We start from the raw sequence: 19,851 nt of genomic DNA, 5'->3' as shown, positions 1-19,851 counted from the left end.
ATACTGTTATTACAAGAACAGGTCAGAGGCTAGGAATCCTGTGGTGAGTAACTCACCTCCTGATTCCCCAAAGCCTGTCCACCATCTACAAGGCACAAGTCAGCAGTGTGATGGAATACTCTCCACTTTATTGGATGAGTGCAACTTCAACAACACTCAAGAAGCTTGATGTCCAGGACAAAGTAGCCCATTTTATTGGGATCCCATCCAAGCTCATTCTCTTCCCCCACCACCAAAGCACAGTAGCAGCAGTGTGTACCATCTACAAGATGCACTGTAGGAATTCACCAAGGTTCCTTAGACAACACCTTCCAAACCCACAACCACTACCATGTAGAAGGACAAGGGCGGCAGACACATGGGAACACCACCACCTAGAAGTTCCCCTCCAAGACACTCACCATCCTGACTTGGAAATATATCGCCGTTTTTTCACTGTTGCTGGGTCAAAAGCATGGAACTCCCTCTCTAACAGCAGTATGAGTGTACCTACACAACATGAACTGCACCAGCTCAAGAAGGCAGCTGACCATCACCTTCTCAAGGGATGGGCAATAAATGCTGGCCTCGCCAGTGATGCCCACACTCCATGAATGAATGAATAAAAATAAATAAATCTTGCCAAGCTCTCACTTGTCAAGGGTTTCACACATCAAACCATTGCAACACAACTGTGATTGCTATTGATACATAGGATGCCCTTCAGATTAGGCATATGACAGTCCAGCATTGACATCTTATAATTTAGTATGTGCAGCAGTGAATATAATGGACAGAGGTGTCCTGCATTTCAGGAAGAAAGGAGATAAAAGGATTGACCATGTTGTCTAATGGATCAGACAACGCTTTGATCTGCAAGCAGTACATGAACTGATATTGTAGTGCTGGCTGGCAATGACCTACAAGTGAAGCATTGAGAGAGGTGCCACATCTATGTCACTTGATGCAGATAGTGAAGGCCTGTAGCTGGTACCCTGCTGACAAACAGGAAACAGGTAATTGTTCTTAGACACTGACCGAATGCTGTGCAATTCTGAACGTGGTCTGAGGCCTGCTGTTCTCTGGGACCCTTCATTGATTTTGTAGCAATTAATTCATGAAGCATTTGAGGCACATTGGGAGTAAAAATAATTTAAGGCTTTAAAATTAGTATGAAATAAATATTTTTTAAAAATTGAAATGCCAGTGTCACCATGTGGGTTGTAATTTGCCAGTGCGGATGACCCACCTATTGTCGAACCTGCCCAATTTATACCCTATTGAAATCAATGGAATGAAAGTCAGACCTATTCTACAATGAGCGGATGATCCAGTCCACCAGATCACTGCCCACTAGATGGCAATGTGAATTTACCCCAAGGGCAGGATTTTTAGGTCGGCATCCTGGCGTGATTGGCGGGCCTGGGAGCGGCTGGCAAACAGACTGCCTCCCACAATCAGCCCCTGACCATGATTTCATGCTGGCTGGCCAATTTACAGCCAGTCAGCGTGAAGCATGCACTGAAATGCTCAGCACTGCCGGGGTGAGGGTGGGAGGAAGGCAGGCACTGACATAAGTACGGGCGAGCGCTGAATAAAAGCTCCCTGAAGGCAGAAAGCTGCCTCAGGGAGCTGAAGACTTCAAAACTATTAATAAAGATTGTAAATTCTGGAAAAAAATGTCCAAGCATTAGAATCAGTCAGCTGAACATATACATGATGAAAATTCTGTTCATACATTTTCTTAAATTTAATAACGATAACCTCATCTCACCCTTGGATGAATGAGGGTTGGTAGATGGGGAGGGTGGAAACAGTAGTTGGCTGGATGGCCAGTGTTGATCAGATTGGTGCCAACAGCATGGGGTTCAATCCCCATTCCAGCTGGGATGGATTTGGGACCTGCCTCTTGCCCTATCCGTGGTGGAGGTTGTAGTGCCATGGGTTGGACCTGCCTTTGGGCAGAGAACTTGAGAAGAAGAATGTAACCTCCAGTATTTTTGTGAAAATACTCAAATGCCATAGAAACTAAATTATCTGCAAGACTAGAAAGGTTTCCCCACTGCAACTTCAAATAATATTCAGTTTACAGGACATTATTATAATAATTAGCAATATTTTTCCATTACAGATCAAAGACTATGAAAAGTTAGACTCTGAAGAAGATCGTTTGTGTAGAAGTCGACAGATCTATGACAAATATATAATGAAAGAATTACTGTCCTGTTCACATGTGAGTTTGCTATTTTGTAAAAAGGTGCAGATTTGTAAACTTTATATTTACACCGTACATGAGGGTTTGGATTCTGCATTTGTATCAGGTATAGGATCTGTAATGCCAAATTTATATTATGGGGGTGTCAAGAACCATACATTGGAGAGTAAACTTTTGGGCCCTGTTGAAGACTTTTGGGATCCCAACACTGATCCCCCCACAGTCTCCCATGATTTTCCATGCTGACCCAGGATTCAATCCTTAACCCATGCCTCTGTCATGATCACCCAACACTTATTTGTGAGCCCTGTAGAATTAACAACAGCTTAAAGTTGGCATTCTCTTCACTGGCAGAGTATTAACCCTTGAAATGGGACCCTAGACCCAATATCACGAGAGCCTTGGCCTTGCCATTAAGGTGTGAAGTACGCCATCACTCCACTCCCTTCGCTTCCCCATCATCCCCCCTCCCTCCAATTTCTAGCCCTACATTTTCTATTTAGAGATGTTGAATACAATAAAAGTGTTGATGAATCTGTACAAGGTATTGGCTAGTCTGCATTTGAGGTACTGTTTAAATTTGTGTGCATGCAATTATAGAAAATTGGAACCACAGTGAATGTGTTTAGTGCATTTATAGGACATTACTTGCAATGAGAGGCTGTAGTTATAATGAGAGACATGACAAGCCAAGAATTTATTCTTTGGAGCAGAGTAGCTAGTGGGAATCCAACTGAAGTATTTAAAAATTTGAAAGAGCTTGAGAGTGTAAATAGTGAAAGATTATTTCCATTGGCTCAGTAAATTGATAAGAACAGGACATAAAGTTAACATTAGATGTTCTATTCCAGATAGCCAGGTGGTGAAGGAAAGAACTGGAGCCCAATTTTTACACACTAAAATATTTTATTTACAGAAGTACTAACTACAACATGCATCTGCAACCCCAATCATCAGAGTTTCAGTACATTCCTATGTTTAGGAGCACAAGTGAATCACCAGTTAATGCCCACTACCTGAATACAATTAAACACGTTAATATACAGTTAACGTAAGTGTGAAAACGTGGATGTTCTAAGATTAATTTCATACAAAAGGGTTTTTAGATGTATTAGTGCGGTGCTAATGTAGATTTGCTACTGTTGCAGCCTTTCTCCAAGCAAGCTGTGGATCATGTGCAAACCCATTTGGTCAGGAAGCAGGTGCCACCCACTCTCTTCCAGGTAGGTCCTGATCACAACAAGAACACAATTTATTTTATATGGTACCTTTAAAATAATAAAACATCCCAAGGTTCTTCACAAGAGCCATATAAAGTGAAATATGACATCAGGCCACATAAGGAGAAATATAGTTGACTTAAAACTTAGGTTTATCTGAGTAGCACTTAAGCTGCCTAGATCCCATGTAAACATGCTTTACAGGGGAGCTCTTCCTTTATGTTGGACCTTAGCTTTTGAAGTGACCAGATTCATTTGGGCTTGCTACAAGTACTTTATATCTAGTTTTCCATCCATCTTGGTGCTTTTATGCTGTCTAGCTGTTTTGAATTGAGACAAACTTAATGCCACCTTTTAATGTTGCAGTCCATCTGCAATTCTCCCCCTCCCCCCCCAGGATACTTCAGTGTATGCTGCCCATACAGATATTCAGTGGGCTTTTCTATATACAAGTTTTGAAGGAGCAAGATGTCAGACATTCAATTACAGTCCATTTTTACACTGTCTTTACAGGGCCTGAAAAAAGATGATGCCATAGTTGCACAGAGCATTGGTCAGAACTCACCTGAATTAGTGTTCAGCTTTGAGCATTCCATCTCAGGAAAGATATATTGCCCTTGATGTGGTTCAGTGTACATTCACCAGAATTATACCAGCCCTTAAACAGTTCAATTATGAAAATAGGTTGCATAATCTTGACTTTTTTTTCCTTGGGTTTAGAAGGTTAAGTGGTGATCTGGTGATCTAGTTTAAAATGATGAAGGGATTTGACAGGTTGCATACATAGACACTACTTCCTCCAGTTGGAAATCCAGAACAAGAGGGCATAATCTTAAAATGGGAGCCAGTTAAAAGTGAAATCGACTAGCAGTTTTTCACACAGAGTTAAGGAAATCTGGAATTCCCTCCCTAAAGGCTGTAGATTTTGGGTCAATTGGAATTTTTAAGACTGAGGTCAGTAGATTTTTGTTAGCTAAATGTACCAAGGGATCTGGAGCAAAGGGTGTCAAATAGATTTTGATGTACAGATCCGTCAGGATTTAATTAATGGTGAAACAGGCTCAAGGGGCTAATTGGCCTACTCTTCTACATTTCCTTGGTGGGATTGCGCCCAGTAATATCTGGCAGGGTCAGCATTGTGTTCATAGGACAGACAAAGACCAGCCCTGTTGCAATGGCAGCAGAACTCGTAATTTTGAGGCCTTGTATCCTTTTTCAGGCTTTTTCCTTGACAAGCTGATAACAGAAAAACAAATAGTTATTTGTTAACAAATATCAAAAGTCAAATCAATCACGTTTTATCAAGCAGGGACACCTTTGTTGGGCCTACTCCTGTTCCCCAAATTTTTTTCATTTTTATAATGCATGCATTCTTATAATGTTACGGCAGTCCTGTTTATTTCGTATTTATATCAGTGCTTCCTTACCCCCAATTTTTGAATTTTTTGTTATCTTTGATTCTTTCTTCTCTCATGTCATACAACATTCACTATCCAAAAGGCTTGAAAGGTGGGATCAGTTCTTGGAAAATTCCCAGTTTAGAAGAGCAGCTATGAGTAACCGCTTCTCCCAGATTGCCACTTTTCCTCCTTATAGTGTAGTGCATGACATCCAGCCAGCACTGCTCTTTCCTTCGCACCGATACCCCCACACCCTACAGCTGGCAGAGCTTCCAGTCCAAACTCAAATTTCTCTGCTCTGTTTGAAAACATTATGCATCAATTTTTTTGCTTTTAAATGCTGTGTAGTGTCCACCAACTATATAACTATAAGTTAAAGGGACATGGCTGAAGTTCCCAACTTCTAGTTTTATTCAATAAAGTTCAAGTGTAGGATGTTGTGGTTCATTGTGAAGCCTTCACAAATGCACAGCCATCTCCTGCCACTTGAGTACAGCCTGTGGACGTCCAACTGCAGCAACCTGTTCATTATCAATTTTTAATTGTCATTTCTTTCTACCAGCCATACATAGAAGAGATCTGTGACAGCCTACGGGGAAAAATATTTCAGAAATTTATAGAGAGGTAGGTTCAGTTTAAGTGTACTGGTCCTTACAGAGCTAGCTGCTGGGTGCATGGTGTTTATGGAAGCTATGTGCTGTGCAACAGCTGTTTAGGGAGAGTTATGTGCTATGCAAATATTGTTTATGGAAAGGTACATGCTATGTGAATCCTGTTTATGGAGAGTTGTGCACTGTCTAAATGTCATTGATAAAATGCTGCTTGCTATATGAATATTGTTTCTGGAAAGATGCACCTGTATGAATGCTGTTTATGAAAAGCTATGTCCTATGCAAAAACTTTATAAAAGAATGTGTGCTGTGCAAGTGCTCTTTATAGCAGGGTACATGCTGTGCAAATGCTGCCTATAACTGAGAATGCACTGTTCAAGAACTGTTTATAACATAGTACGTGTTGTGCTAATGCTGGTTATCAGGGCATGTGTTGTACTATGACAGGTGGTAGGTATTATGCCCATGCTGTACCAATACTGTTTATGTCAGGGTATATGCAGTGTGACTTCTGGTTATAACAGGGTAGGTGTTGTGCGGGTTTGCCTCTGGAGAGGTATGCACATATATTTGCAATTTATTAAAATTTGAGAGTGTGAGGGTAGAATTTGCTGTCACCTACTGTCAGCTATTGCCCAGGTTCAAGAAGATGCTCTTAAGTGGTCCAATTTGAGTTATCTACTTAAGGAAAGAAAGGATGGTGATAGAAAATTGCTGAGAAATTATGCAAAACACATACAAGTCTTATGGTATTAGATTCAAGGCAATTTCTCATTCCTCTGCTTCCAATGCTTGACTGCTCGAGCAACATTCTCTAGCTAACTGCTTGAATTGAATTTGAGAGTGAAAACTCTTGCCGGTATGCTTCAGATATAAAAGACAAGGAAGGCAATATGTTTGCTTTCCACTCTGTGGCCAGTAACCTGATAATCAGTTGGGGCAGCCATTGTGTTACAATCGTCTTCAGCACCACTAAACTAGTAAGGTTGAGAAAAAAGTCAATTGGGGTTCCGGCTCCCAGTTGCTATAGGGTAACCATGGTGGACGTCACGAGTGTTGGCATTAGAGAAGAAAAGCATTGAGCTTGACCAGAATGACCCCATGGATGGCACCTGGTGCCATTCACTGTCTAGTTCACGTATGAGGAAGGTTATTTTTGGCAAGTTATCAGAAAGGGTTTGATACCCATAGAACTGTTCTCTAGCAAGTGTCAGTATCTGTAAGAGAATAAAATTGGAAGCACTGCCAGGATCATCTTTGATCTGAGTTGTAACTGTCCTTTATGGGTTTATTGCCTCCATATCTCAAGTTCAACAACTTTATCCAGGGACTTCTCACCAGTTCTCGCCTTTGATTTCTTTCACAGTGACAGGTTCACTAGGTTCTGCCAGTGGAAGAATGTAGAACTAAACATCCATGTAAGTACACTGTTTACTTTTGAGCCGTTTGTAATACAGTTAAAATGCGGTGTGTAAGTTGCTTTTTACATAGAGTTCATGACCTGCAACTCTGAGGGTTTGACTTGAGTTAGTGGCAGTGTTATTTTGCAGTCCAGTATAAAATTCATGGATGTATCTACTTGTAATATGTGCAGTTTTGTGCTGTCCATCCTTCAGATAAATATTAAACCAAGGCCTCATCTAATTGTTCAGCTGGATATGAAAGACTTCCTGACACCATGAGAAGAGCAGGGAGTCCTGATCAAAATTTCTCCTGTGCCAACATTATCAAGAATGGATTAATAGATTATTTATCTCATTTCTGCTTACAGGATCCTATTGTGCATCAAATGGCTGATGTGTTTGCCTACATAGCATTAGTGACTATACATCAAAGTAATTCATTGTACGTAAAATTATTTAGGACATTGAGTGACATGATAAAGTCTATAAAAATGCAAGTTGTTCCTTTTATTTAGTGGTACTATTTCATTTTATGCAATTTGTGCTGACTATTTTTGAGTATTGTCTTCCGAGAACTGTCACAGCTGAATTTGAGCTCATTTGTTGTAAGCTCCTTCAAGACACAATTTGCTGGTGCTTATATGAAGTGTCAAACTCATCAAGTCCTTAGAATTCCTGGGGTTGTCTTAAATTTAACATGAGTCCCAATCCTGTGTCCATTTTATCTCCTTATACTAGTACTGATAGCCATGTTTTTTATTCCTGTGGGCATATTGATTTCGTATATCCACTGGCTGGTCAGTCGTTAATGGGAGTACAGTATACCCGCTCAGCTCAGGTATTATATTATTGAGTTTGCCACAGAGAGTTCACTTTTTACCAATTGTTCCATCATTTCTTAGAATACCTAGAAGCCAACTCTGCTTACCATCCAAACCTATCCCCAAGGAGGATAGGCACTATTTGGTCATTAGACAGCTGACAAGTGTGGGTTCAACTCTTGCTAGGTAGGTATAATAGATACCAGGAACTCCTTGCAGCAAAACACTCTATAAAATGTGTGAGATCATGAATACTGTCTATGTCTGATAGATATTGTGGAGTCTACATCTTCAAAGTGGATTGGTTTAAGGCTTATAACCTACACAGCACACCCCACTGACTTTTTAACCTCCAGCAGATGAGTCCTTACTGCAACAAAAACAGAAAATGCTGGAAAAACTCAGCAGCATCTAACAGCATCTGTGGAGAGAGAAACAGAGTTAACATTTCGAGTCTATATGACTTCTTCAGAGTTGAAGAGAAGTGAAAATGTGATGAAATTTATACTGTTTGAGGGATGGGGGAGGTGAAGCTGGCTGGAAGGCCAGCGATAGGTGGGGGCAAAGGAGGGATTGACAAAGATGTCATGAACTAAAGAACAAGGGGAGTGTTAATGGTAGTGGTTAGTGTTAAAAAAGGTGCCGATCGTGGCACCTCAATTCCTTTGCCTTGGTCGCATGTGTTCCGATGAAAGCATTTTCCAAAACAGCGCTTCTGACATGTTTTCCTTCTTCCTTAACTGAGGCTCCCCCTCCCCCAACTTTGGTTGACAGGGCCTAAGCCGTATCTAATCCATCTCCTGCACCTCTGCCCTCACACCATCCCATCCCTCCCAGAACCATGATAGGGCCCCCTTTATCCCCACTTTTCACCCCTCCAGCCTCTGCATTCAAAGGATCATCCTCCGTCATTTCCGCCAACTCCAGCACGATGCCACCACCAAGCACATTTTCCCCTCACCCCCACAAAGTCAGCATTCCATAGGGACTGTTCCCTCTGGGACACCCTGGTCCACTCCTCCATCACCCCCAACACCTCATCCCCTTCCCACGGCACCTTCCCATGTAATCGCAGAAGATGCAACACCTGCCCCTTTACGTCCTCCCTCCTCACCGTCCAAGGTCCCAAACACTCCTTTCAGGTGAAGCAGCGCATCACTTGCTCCTCCTTCAATTTGGTCTACTGCATTTGCTGCTCCCAATGTGGTCTCCTCTACATTGGAGAGACCAAATGCAACTGGGTGACCACTTTGCAGAACAGCTCCGGTTTGTCCTCAAGCATGACCCAGACATTCTGGTCGCTTGCCATTTCAACACTCCACCCTGCTCTCATGCCCACATGTCAGTCCTTGGCCTGCTGCAGTGTTCCAGTGAAGCCTGACGCAAATTGGAGGAACAGCATCTCATCTTCCGATTAGGCACTTTACAGCCTTCTGGACTTAACATTGAGTTCAACAACTTCAGACCATGAACTCTCTCTTCTCCATCCTCACTGCCCCCCCATTTTTATTTTTTATCCACTTTTTTTATTTTTATTCATTTATCTGTGGTTCTATCCCATTTTCCATCCTTTTTTTCTCCCACCACTGCCCCCTCCCCCCACCCCCCACCCCATCCCCTACAGAGCCATCGTTACTTATTCCATGTTATTCTTTCACACAATGCTACCCTTGTTCTGCTATTATCACATTCTGCTTTCTTACCTTTATGCCTCTATCAGCACTGTTTTTTTAGCACTAACCACTACTATTAACACTCCCTTTGTCCTTTAGTTCATGACATCCTTGTCAATCACTCCTTTGCCCCTACCTATCGCTGGTCTTCCATCCAGCTTCACCTGCCCCACCCCTCTTAAACAGCATAAATTTCATCACATTTCCACTTCTCTTCAGCTCTGAAGGAAGGTCACATGGACTCAAAACGTTGACTCTGTTTTTCTCTCTCCATAAAGTTGTTAGACCTGCTGAGTTTTTCCAGCATTTTCTGTTTTTGTTTTGGATTTCCAACATCCACAGTATTTTGCTTTTAGAGTCCTTACTAGAGCCCATTTAGCTGAATACCATCTACGGTGCTCATTCTAGGCTCAGAGGGTGACCTTACGGATTTTTGTTTCAAGATTACTGGACTTGAATGTCATTGATTAGCCCAAAGGGACCCTTTAAACCATAAATGAAGACAACTTTATCCAATTGAAAACTAATTTAAGATAATTTCTGTGTAATTGCACAGCCTTGCAGGTGAATGAAATCCACTGATCCTGTTTCATCTCCCTAATGATCCTCTTATCCTAACAAAACATTGAATCATAATCTACTTTCACAGTAGCCCTCGAATGCTGTGAAGAGCTTTCAATTTTATTTAGAGCCTTTTTCCATTCGCCTAACTGCTCCAGTTCCTTTCACAATACCCATAGCAGGAACCTACTTAGTGGATGAATGGCCAACAGACTCTGCCTTCAGCTTGTTTATGATTTTTGATGTAGAGGTTGGATAGTCAGTGGTCACATGGTCTGCCAATCAGTTCATACTATTGGCAGTGACACAAACCTGGTCTCAGGCTTTGTGGCATAATGGTTCAAGAAGAAGGCCCAACACCAGCTGCTCAAGTGTAACTTGGGTTGAACAATAAAATTCTCTTTGGTGTGTGTTTTGGCATTGTCACTTGTACCAGAGCCACTCAAATTTGATGGCAACCCTTTGATGACGGTTAAGAACTCTTGATGAAGAATTAATCAGTCAATGGTCAGTCATTTCCTGGCAACATTGGACAGTAAAGAATACCAAGCCTTTCACAACTGCTTAATCAATTGTTGTATCACTTTGAGGCCTTTTTTGACTATGCATAATTGGTGAATTTTGGAAATGAAGCAGTGAACACCACTTATAAAGGAATATGCACTGCCTTTGATGCTCAAGGTTGTGACATTTTCCAGTCACTTATCTGGAGAATGAGAAACCAGGGAACAATTCTAGAAACTCATTAGAATTGTGTCTATAATGTTGCAGAATATTGATGCTCATCAAATGCAGATTTTGCGACTATCTGCATGGAGCTCACAAGCCAGGTTTTATTCAAGGGTAGTTAATCCATCTCGACTCCAGCTGCAAGTCGGCCCTGCTAAGTTTTCCTTTGCGCGAAATACATGCATTTCCATGATGGACTGATTGTTGATGTACATCAAGCATGGTGGCTGATACAGTGCCAAGATAAGCAAAAGGACAATTGATACTCATGACTAACGGTCAGATGAGCACATAAGTTTCCATCCACTCCCCTACTCACATCCTATGAGCGACTTCCCTTGACATCAAGGCCGCATTTGACAGAGTGTGGCATCAAAGAGCTCTAGAAAAACTGAAGTCAATGCGAATCAACGGGGGAAACTCTCCATTGGTTGGTGTCATACCTAGCACAAAGGAAGGTGGTTGTGGTTGTTGGAGATCAATCATCTCAGCCCCAGGATATCGCTGCAGGAGTTCCTCAGGATAGTGTCCTAGGCCCAACCATCTTCAGCTGCTTTATCAATGACCTTCCCTCCATCATAAAGTCAGAAGTGGGAATGATCACAGGTGATTGCACAACGCTCACCATTCATGACGACTCGGATACTGAAGCAGTCCGTGCCCAAATGCAGCAAGAACCTGGACAATATTCAGGCTTGGGTTGACAAGTGGCAAGTAACATTTGTGCCATGCCATGCCAAGCAATGACTATCTCCAACAAGAGAGAATCTAACCATATACTCTTGACATTCAATGGCATTACCATCGCAGAATCCTCCACTATCAACATCCTGGGGGTTACCATTGATCAGAAACTGAACTGGACCAGCCATATAAATACTGTGGCTTCAAGAGCAGATCAGAGGTTGGGAGTTCTGTGGCGAATAAATCATCTCCTGACTCCCCAAAGCCTGTCCACCGTCTACAAGGCACAAGTCAGGAGTGCGATGGCTTACTCTCTGCTTGCCTGAATGAGTGCGGTTCCAACAACACTGAAGAAGCTCAATACCATCCAGGACAAAGCAGTCCACTTGATTGGCATCCCATCCACCACCTTCAACATTCATTCCCTCCACCACTGATGCACTGCAGCAACTCACCAAGGCTCCTTAAGCAGCACCTTCCAAACTGTGACCTCCACTACCTAAAAGGACAAGGGCAGCAGATGTATGGGAACACCACCACCTGGAAGTTCTCCTCCAAGCCACACATCATCTTAACTTAGAACCATATCACCGTTCCTTCACAGTCACTGGGTTAAAATTCTGGAATTCTCTTCCTAACAGCACTGTGGGTATTGCTACAACAGATGGATTGCAGTGGGTCAAGAAGGCAGCTCACCACCACCTTCTCAAGGGCAATTAGGGATAGGCAATGAATGCTGATCTAGTCAGTGGTTGCAGGTGTCATCCCATGAACGAATAAATAAATAAAACCCTTTGAGGAGCATTCAGATGAGTACCGCAGTTTAAAAGAAGAAATGGAATCTGCTTCAAGATGCCCCTGAAGGGCACATGATCGTTACCTTGCCTTTGCCAAAATTCCAACTATCTGCTTACTCATGAGGAGCCTGGCATTGCTATCTGACCTAGTGTTCCACTGAGAGATTGACAGATGGAGTATAATATGGAAATATGTGAACTTGTCCACTTTGGCAGGAAGCATAGAAAAGCAGTACATTATTTAAATGGAGAGAGATCGCAGAAATCTGTGGTACAGAGGGATCTGGGTGCCCTGGTACATGAATCACAGAAAGTTAGTATGCAAGTACTGCAAATGATTAGGAAGGCAAATGGAATGTTGTCATTTATTGCAAGGGGAATCAAGTACAAAAGTAAAGAAGTTTTGCTCCAGCTGTACAGGCCACTGTTGAGACCACATCTGGAGTACTGTGTACTGTTTTGCTCTCCTTACTTAAGAAAGGATATAATTACATTAAAAGCAGTTCAGAGAAATTTCACTTTACTGCTTCCCGGGATGAAGTAGTTATCCTTTGAGGAAAGATTGGATAGGTTGGGCCTGTATCCGTTAGAGGTTAGAAGAATCAGAAATGATCTTACTGAAACATGTAAAATCCTGAGGGAACTTGACAGGGTGGATGGTGAGAGGATGTTTTCCCTTGTGGGAGAAAGTAGAACTCTGGGACACAGCTTCAAAATAAGGGGTCTTTTTCTCCCTGGGGGTCATTGGTCTGTGAAATTCTCTTCCCCAGACAGTAGGGGAGGCAGGATCAGTGAACATTTTTAAGACAGAGTTAGATATGCTCTTGATTAACAAGGGTGTCAAAAGGTATAGGAGGTAGACAGGAAAGTAGAGTTGAGGCCACAATCCATCATCATATCAAATGGGAGAATAAGCTTGAGGAGCTGAATGGTCTACTGCTCCTGATGCTTATGTTCATATTCAAAATCATGAGGAATCTGGAGTGTAGATAGGAAAAACTGTTCCCATTGGTGGAATAATCCAGAATAAGAAGGCAAAGATTTAAGGTAATAGGCAAAAGGAGCAACCGAGGCATGAAGATAAATCTTTTCACGGAGTGAGTGTTTAGGTTCTGGAATGTACTGCCTGAGCCTGTGATGGAGCTAGGTTCAATCAAGGCATTCAAGAGGGATTTGGTTTATTATTTAAAAAGGAAGAGTGTGCAGGGTTACGGGGGATGGCAGGGGAATGGCATTAGGTGAATTGTTCATTCGGAGAGTTGACACAGACACAACAGGCCAAATGGCCACCTGTGCTATAATTCTGTGGGATTTCCTTTTATGGAAAAAAATTTTACAATCCATCTATCCTGCAGAAACAGGATTTCAGGTTCCAATCATTTGTAAACATTCTAGATTTATTGTGTTTGCCAGTGGACTGTTCCCAGGCTATCCATTAGTCAATTTTTCCCAGGATGTGATGTACCTTTGCTAAGACGGGCTGCCTCTAATTAGTTTACTCTTGGATTAGAGATCTAACCCTTATAACAAGTACTTGCAATAAGGCTCAAACATTTGTAGCTCAAGTATTGATGCTCTGCAGATTTGATTTCACAGTAGAATTAGACTGTTCAAAGGGTGTCATTGAACAGGAGCCCAATGCCTATGATTGGGTTACCAGAGACACACCTGAGTTCAAGTGAGCACCCAAGGCATATCAAGAGCACATCACTGGTGTGCTATGGGCCCTCTCCATCAGACACAGGTGCTACAAATTTCAGTGGTAGGTGTCATGAAAGGAAGGATTGCAGTTATTACTGCATCTTTAAGAAATGTCTGAAAGCAGTTTACATCTCATGAATTACTTTAAGTAGGGAAACAAAGCAGCCATTCATGCACAGCAAGATCCCTTAAACATTAACAAGACCAATGAGTAATCTTTTTTGTGACGTTGATTAATGGAAGAATGTCAGCCAGGTCACCAAGAGAACTTCCTGCTCACCTGTGAAAGAAAGTATCATTGGACCTTTAATGTCCACCCAAAACTCCAGAGTAGAGAAATATTGTCTCATTCGAAGGATTGGCACCCCTGACATTGCAACACTTCTTCAGTACTACTCTAAAGCTTCAGTCTAATTTACGTGTCCGATTTGTCAGCCTTGAAACTACAGCACTCTTAACACAAGAGGCACAAGTTCTGTTAACTCTGCCAATCTGACATTTAAGCAAATGCTATGCAGTTGCGCTTGTAAATATCCATACTCTACAACATGTGAACATCTTAGGTTGGGTTACTGAATCACGCTATTACCCCACAACATACTTTTCTATATATAAATACAAGTTCCTTTATACCACAGTTTCTGATGACACGTGGTTCATGAACTTCCCATTAACTACATAAAGAATTCTTTCTAACATTCATCTCAGTGTTATACTCTAACAGAATACATATTGTTTATGACTGTTATCACTAAAAAAGAAACAGCTTAAAGGATTCACTCTATAATATTCCCCTCATTGTTAATCTGTGATATAAGTAGCTTATGCTTCCTTCATAAAAGAAAAAGCATCTTTTCTATTATGTACTTTATTTCACAGCACAGATATACACAGAAGTTTAGCAGTATAGTTATAACCTAACAAATACAATCAGAAAGCTTCACAAGCATTAATCTTTGTTTTAAATAATCGCAATAGCAAGTTGTTGTATGAGTAGTGACCAGTTTCATCCAGTTGAAACCAGATTAACTGAGATAAACCTCAGTGATGAACTGATTCACTTCACTTCCCAATGCTCTCTGATTCACACCCATGTTTTCTTGGGCAGCTGAGGTGCCCACCTGAATCATAAAATTGTGTAAAATGGGGTGCAACAATGTTTATAAGACTTTGATTGCATTTCAACAGACTATTGGGAGGTGAATTCATCATGGCCACTCTGTTCATATAATCTGCCACAATAAGTCCCAATAAGTGCTAAAAATTCTTATGAGGCCAAAAGAAGCAAGAATGCTCTTCCTTGCTCATCAGGATTAAAGTGGGCTGCTGTTGTGCATACAGCCCACCCCCCATTCCAGCCCTGTTCATTCCTGGCTGGGCCAGCCTGCAGGCTGCTTGGTCTTGTACCATCCCAGTGCTGGTGATCTGATTCAGAACGACTGTTCTGGATGTGAAGTTTGCTGCAAGGTGGTCCTTGAAGTCCACTAAATTGCCTTTCACAGCTCATGGGCAATCGACCAATGCATTGTATTTACTCATCCAGCTGCCCAGAAATTAAAATAACTTTGTCAGGTGATCCAGATGATAACTCCAAGGTTCAGGTAAATAAAATGCTAATATAACAAAATGGCGACAAAGTAAATTCAAATATGTTTTGCATTAAGTTGTAACTACTTGTGCCTATCTCAACCTATGAGAGGGCGTCACATTAGATATACACACTTAACCCACACCCTAATTGAGTCAGCATAAAGCCAGATTTTCTGCTTTTGCAGTAAACCTGGTCCCACTGATCGCAGCTACAGAGAATGATATTTGCAGTGGGAGTGTATTCAAGTGATGATACAATTGGATAGTGGTCAGAGCTTGATCTTACTGCTGAGGTAGCTGTAGCAAATCGGCAAGAATCACAAATTGTTCTGAATAAACAATTAAGTTGTTGCACCTCACATTGCTTTATGTACAGGGAACTGACATATTTCATCTTATGCTGATATAAAACACTTAATGAATAACACTTAATGAAGGTTTATGTGTTCCACATTACCACCATGTCTTGCATCCCTCCTATTCTACATTCTGTCCTATATTAATACTTTTTATCCCATAACATTTCTTCAAGTAATACCCTCTACATTATATAGGAAGTAATATCCTGCTTCATATCGCTTCCTGTGGTAATACTTCCCTTTTTGCATTAGCTTGTGCAGTAACAGCCACTGTCTTAGGTTACATCTTGCAGTAATACCCTCTCTGAGAATAAGTGCAAGTTCACAAAAAAAGTCTGAATAAAGCACATATGTTTTCATAAAACATTGAAATTCAGCATATTTACGACACATCTTCTCAACCTGATTGTTGCTGGGATTGCCCCTATTTACGGTTTGCCAGTGTGTTTGTGCTAATCGGTGCATGGGAGTAATGGTATTTCATTTGCTTTACAGCTAACGATGAATGACTTCAGTGTACATCGAATAATCGGAAGGGGAGGATTCGGCGAGGTATATGGCTGCAGGAAAGCTGATACTGGAAAAATGTAATTTTATTTCTGCTTTCACTATTTAGTTTCAAGAGCTTTAGTTTTACTTCAGCACACCAACATACAAGTTGGCACACAAATTGTAATGTGTTACACGGAGGATAATAAGTGGACTATAGTGAGTGACTGAATAATATCCAGGCTGAAGTTATGACATATAGGTTAACACATGGGCTGGTGTGCATTAAGTACAGGATAGTCCACAGGCCGAAGTGTGTTACATAAAAAATAGTGTAGACCAGAGCCTAGAGTGACACTTAAAGAATAATACACAGATTAGAACATGCTGTGAAGCTGTCGCAGACAAGCCTTGAAACATTTGTTTCTCTTTCGAAGCAGCCTTTGCTGATTCCCAGCTGAGGAACCAAAAAATAATCTCTCACACCTGGCACACCCATGTGGCTACCACTGTTTAACCAACTGCCACAGCGTGAACAAAAGTATAAAAGATGCCATGGTTACAATTTTAGAATTGTGTTCCTCCCTGCTCCCCCATTCCATGCTCCCCCAAATTGGTTCAGCATTTTTCATTTGACAACTCAGCCGAGATTGGGAACCAGTAATGTTTGAACATCTATGAGTGAGAATTTTATGTAGCCCTCTGATAGGAAGCTGAAGTTACCATAAGAAATCTTTGCTATCGGATGATAAACTTGCATTTTGTGGTTTAGAATGTTAACTAAACATTTGTTTCTAGTTACAGGCTTGAAACTTATATGCAGGTATCTATCTAAGGAAAAATGGAATCTAGCACTCCTAAATATATTGCCACATTTTGCTAAATTGTAGATCCTTTGTCCAAAAAAAAGGTATCTGATTGAGCCCTACTCAATAAATTCTCTCAGATTGACCAATAAAATTTTGCAAGAGACCTCTGTGCCTCTTTTTATGGTGACACACTTGTTTCCTTTCTAGCTTCTTGATTGTAATCACTGAAATGTCCAAATGTATAACAAAGAGTGTAGCTGTGGGAGGTTAACTTGGAGCAAAGGCAGGCAAGAGAAAATTGAAAAACAATTACAGACAGAAAAGCATTCCTCCTTTTGGTGCCCAGAGATTTAAACTAAGAGTGCTATTGGGGATGTTTGTTGCATGGATCATCCTGTGTTTTTAGTTTGGAAGATCACATGGAGGTTAAAAACCCTGGGTCATCATGTCTTTATGGCTGAGGAAGGGAGTTTTGTAAGTGAGGAGTCTGGTCTACCGAGCAGAGAAAGGTCACAAGGGCCCATGTTGATTAGACCATAAGACATAAGAGCAAAAGTAGGTCATTCGGCCCACCGAGTCTGCTCCGCCATTCAATGAGATCATGGCTGACTTGATAATCATCAACTCCACTTTCCTGTCTTTTTCTAATAATGCTTGATTCCCATACTGATTAAAAATCAGCCTAACTCAGCCTTGAATATACTTAACAACCCAGCCTCTACAGCCCTCTGCAGTAAAGAATTCAACAGATTGACTACTCTGTGAGAAAATAAATTCCTCCTCATTTCTGTTATAAAAGGGCACCTGCTTACTCTGAGATTATGCCCTCTGGTCCTCGACTCCCCCACTAGGGGAAACAACCTCTCAGCATCTACCCTGTTAAGCCCCCTAAGAATCTTATATGTTTCAATAAGGTCACCTCTCATTCTTCTAAACTCCAATGAGCACAGTGCCAACCTACTCAATCTCTCCTCATAAGAAAATCTCTCCATACCCGGGATCAACCTAGTGAACCTTCTCTGGACTGCCTCCAATGCCAGTACATCTTTTCTTAGATAAGGGGACCAAAATTGTTCACAGCATTCTAGGTGTGGTCTCACTAGTGCTTTGTATAGTTTTAGCAAGACTTCCCTATTTTTATACTCCATTCCCTTTGAAATAAAGGCCAACATTCCATTTGCCTTCCCTATTACCTGTTGAACTTGTATGTTAGCTTTTTGGGATTCATGCACAAGGACTCCCAAATCCCTCTGTGCTGCAGCCTTCTTCAGTCTTTTGCCATTTAAGTAATATTCAGCTCCTTTATTCTTCCTGCCAAAACGCATAACCTCACATTTTCCCACATTATATTCCATCTGCCAAGTTTTTGCCCACTCACTTAACCTGTTTATATCCCTCTGTAAACTCTTTGGGCAGAATTTTGCCGTCAGTGTGCGGGGGCAGGCCTGACCCGCCGATGCATAAAATGACATGCGATGATGTCGGGCATGCGTCCTGCCATCATGGCACGCCATTTTGATATTCCGTTCAGCGAGCACGCGCCAGAGGCGGCTGCCCGCTAGCCAAACTTTCAACGGCCCATTAAGGCCATTAAAAAAGTAATTAAAGTTGTTAGGAACGTTGCCCATCCAACCTTAAGGTTGACGGGCAGGCGAAGAGCTCAAGCGGCCTTCGCGTTTTTCAGGAAACCTCATCCACGGTTGGGATGAGGTTTCCTGAAGGCTTTTTAAAATAAAAAAAATAAAATTTCCTAACTTCACAAACATGTTCCAGCTCACTGTCACAAGAGGGGACATATTTAAATAAATTTTTACTTTATTTATTTAAAAATTTATTTCAAAGTTTTCAAATCCATTCAATCCCCCCAAGGCAGCTCTGTGCCTCGGAGATTGCTGCGCTCTTTCGTGTGTTTGTACGTGAATCCTAAAAAGCTAACATACAAGTTCAACAGGTAAAAGGGAAGGCAAATGAAATGCTGGCCTTTATTTCAAAGGGAATGGAGTATAAAAATGGGGAAATCTTGCTAAAACTATACAAAGCACTAATTAGACCACACTAGAATACTGTGAACAATTTTGGTCCCCTTATCTAAGGAAAGATATACTGGCATTGGAGGCAGTCCAGAGAAGGTTCACTAGGTTGATCCCGGGTATGGAGGGATTTTCTTATGATGAGAGATTGAGTAGGTTGGCCCTGTGCTCATTGGAGTTTAGAAGAATGAGAGGTGACCTTATTGAAACACACAAGATTTTTAGGGGGCTTAACAGGGTAGATGCTGAGAGGTTGTTTCCCCCAGTGGGGGAGTCGAGGACCAGAGGGCATAATCTCAGGATAAACGGGTGCCCATTTATAACAGAAATGAGGAGGAATTTCTTTTCTCACAGGGTAGTCAATCTGTTGAATTCTTTACCGCAGAGGACTGTAGAGGCTGGGTTGTTAAGTATATTCAAGGCTGAGTTAGGCTGATTTTTAAGCAGTAAGGGAATCAAGCATTATGGGGAAAAAGACAGGAAAGTTGAGTTGAGGATTATCAGGTCAGTCATGATCTCATTGAATGGCGGAGCAGACTCGATGGGCCGAATGACCTACTAATACTCTTATGTCTTATGGTCTAATTAACATGGGCCCTTATGACTTTTTTGGACAAAGGATCTACAATTCAGCAAAATGTGGCAATGTATTTAGGAGTGCTAGATTCCATTTTCACCGTGGCGATGTCCTTCACCCTGGCACTGGGCAGGCAACACAGCCTTTGAGACTTGCGCTCACAGCTGCAGAGAACAGCATCTATCCCCTAATTATACTGTCCC

General features: G+C 41.6%; 1 protein-coding gene across 2 annotated transcripts in view; it reads left to right on the top strand.

Annotated features, from left to right (window-relative positions):
* Positions 1–19,851, top strand: part of grk3 (G protein-coupled receptor kinase 3) — a 252,745-nt gene that overhangs the window by 144,966 nt on the left and 87,928 nt on the right. For both annotated transcript variants that reach the window (XM_078554290.1, XM_078554292.1), the window contains exons 4-8: positions 2,111–2,212; positions 3,343–3,417; positions 5,377–5,438; positions 6,792–6,843; positions 16,239–16,330. In XM_078554290.1, the coding sequence (XP_078410416.1) occupies positions 2,111–2,212; positions 3,343–3,417; positions 5,377–5,438; positions 6,792–6,843; positions 16,239–16,330 (383 nt within the window). The remainder of the gene's footprint in view (positions 1–2,110; positions 2,213–3,342; positions 3,418–5,376; positions 5,439–6,791; positions 6,844–16,238; positions 16,331–19,851) is intronic.

This window comes from Cetorhinus maximus, chromosome 12 (assembly GCF_964194155.1).
Source record: "Cetorhinus maximus chromosome 12, sCetMax3.hap1.1, whole genome shotgun sequence".
Taxonomy (NCBI): domain Eukaryota; kingdom Metazoa; phylum Chordata; class Chondrichthyes; order Lamniformes; family Cetorhinidae; genus Cetorhinus; species Cetorhinus maximus.
Note: the sequence above shows the minus strand (reverse complement) of the source record. Positions and strands in the feature narration are given on the sequence as shown.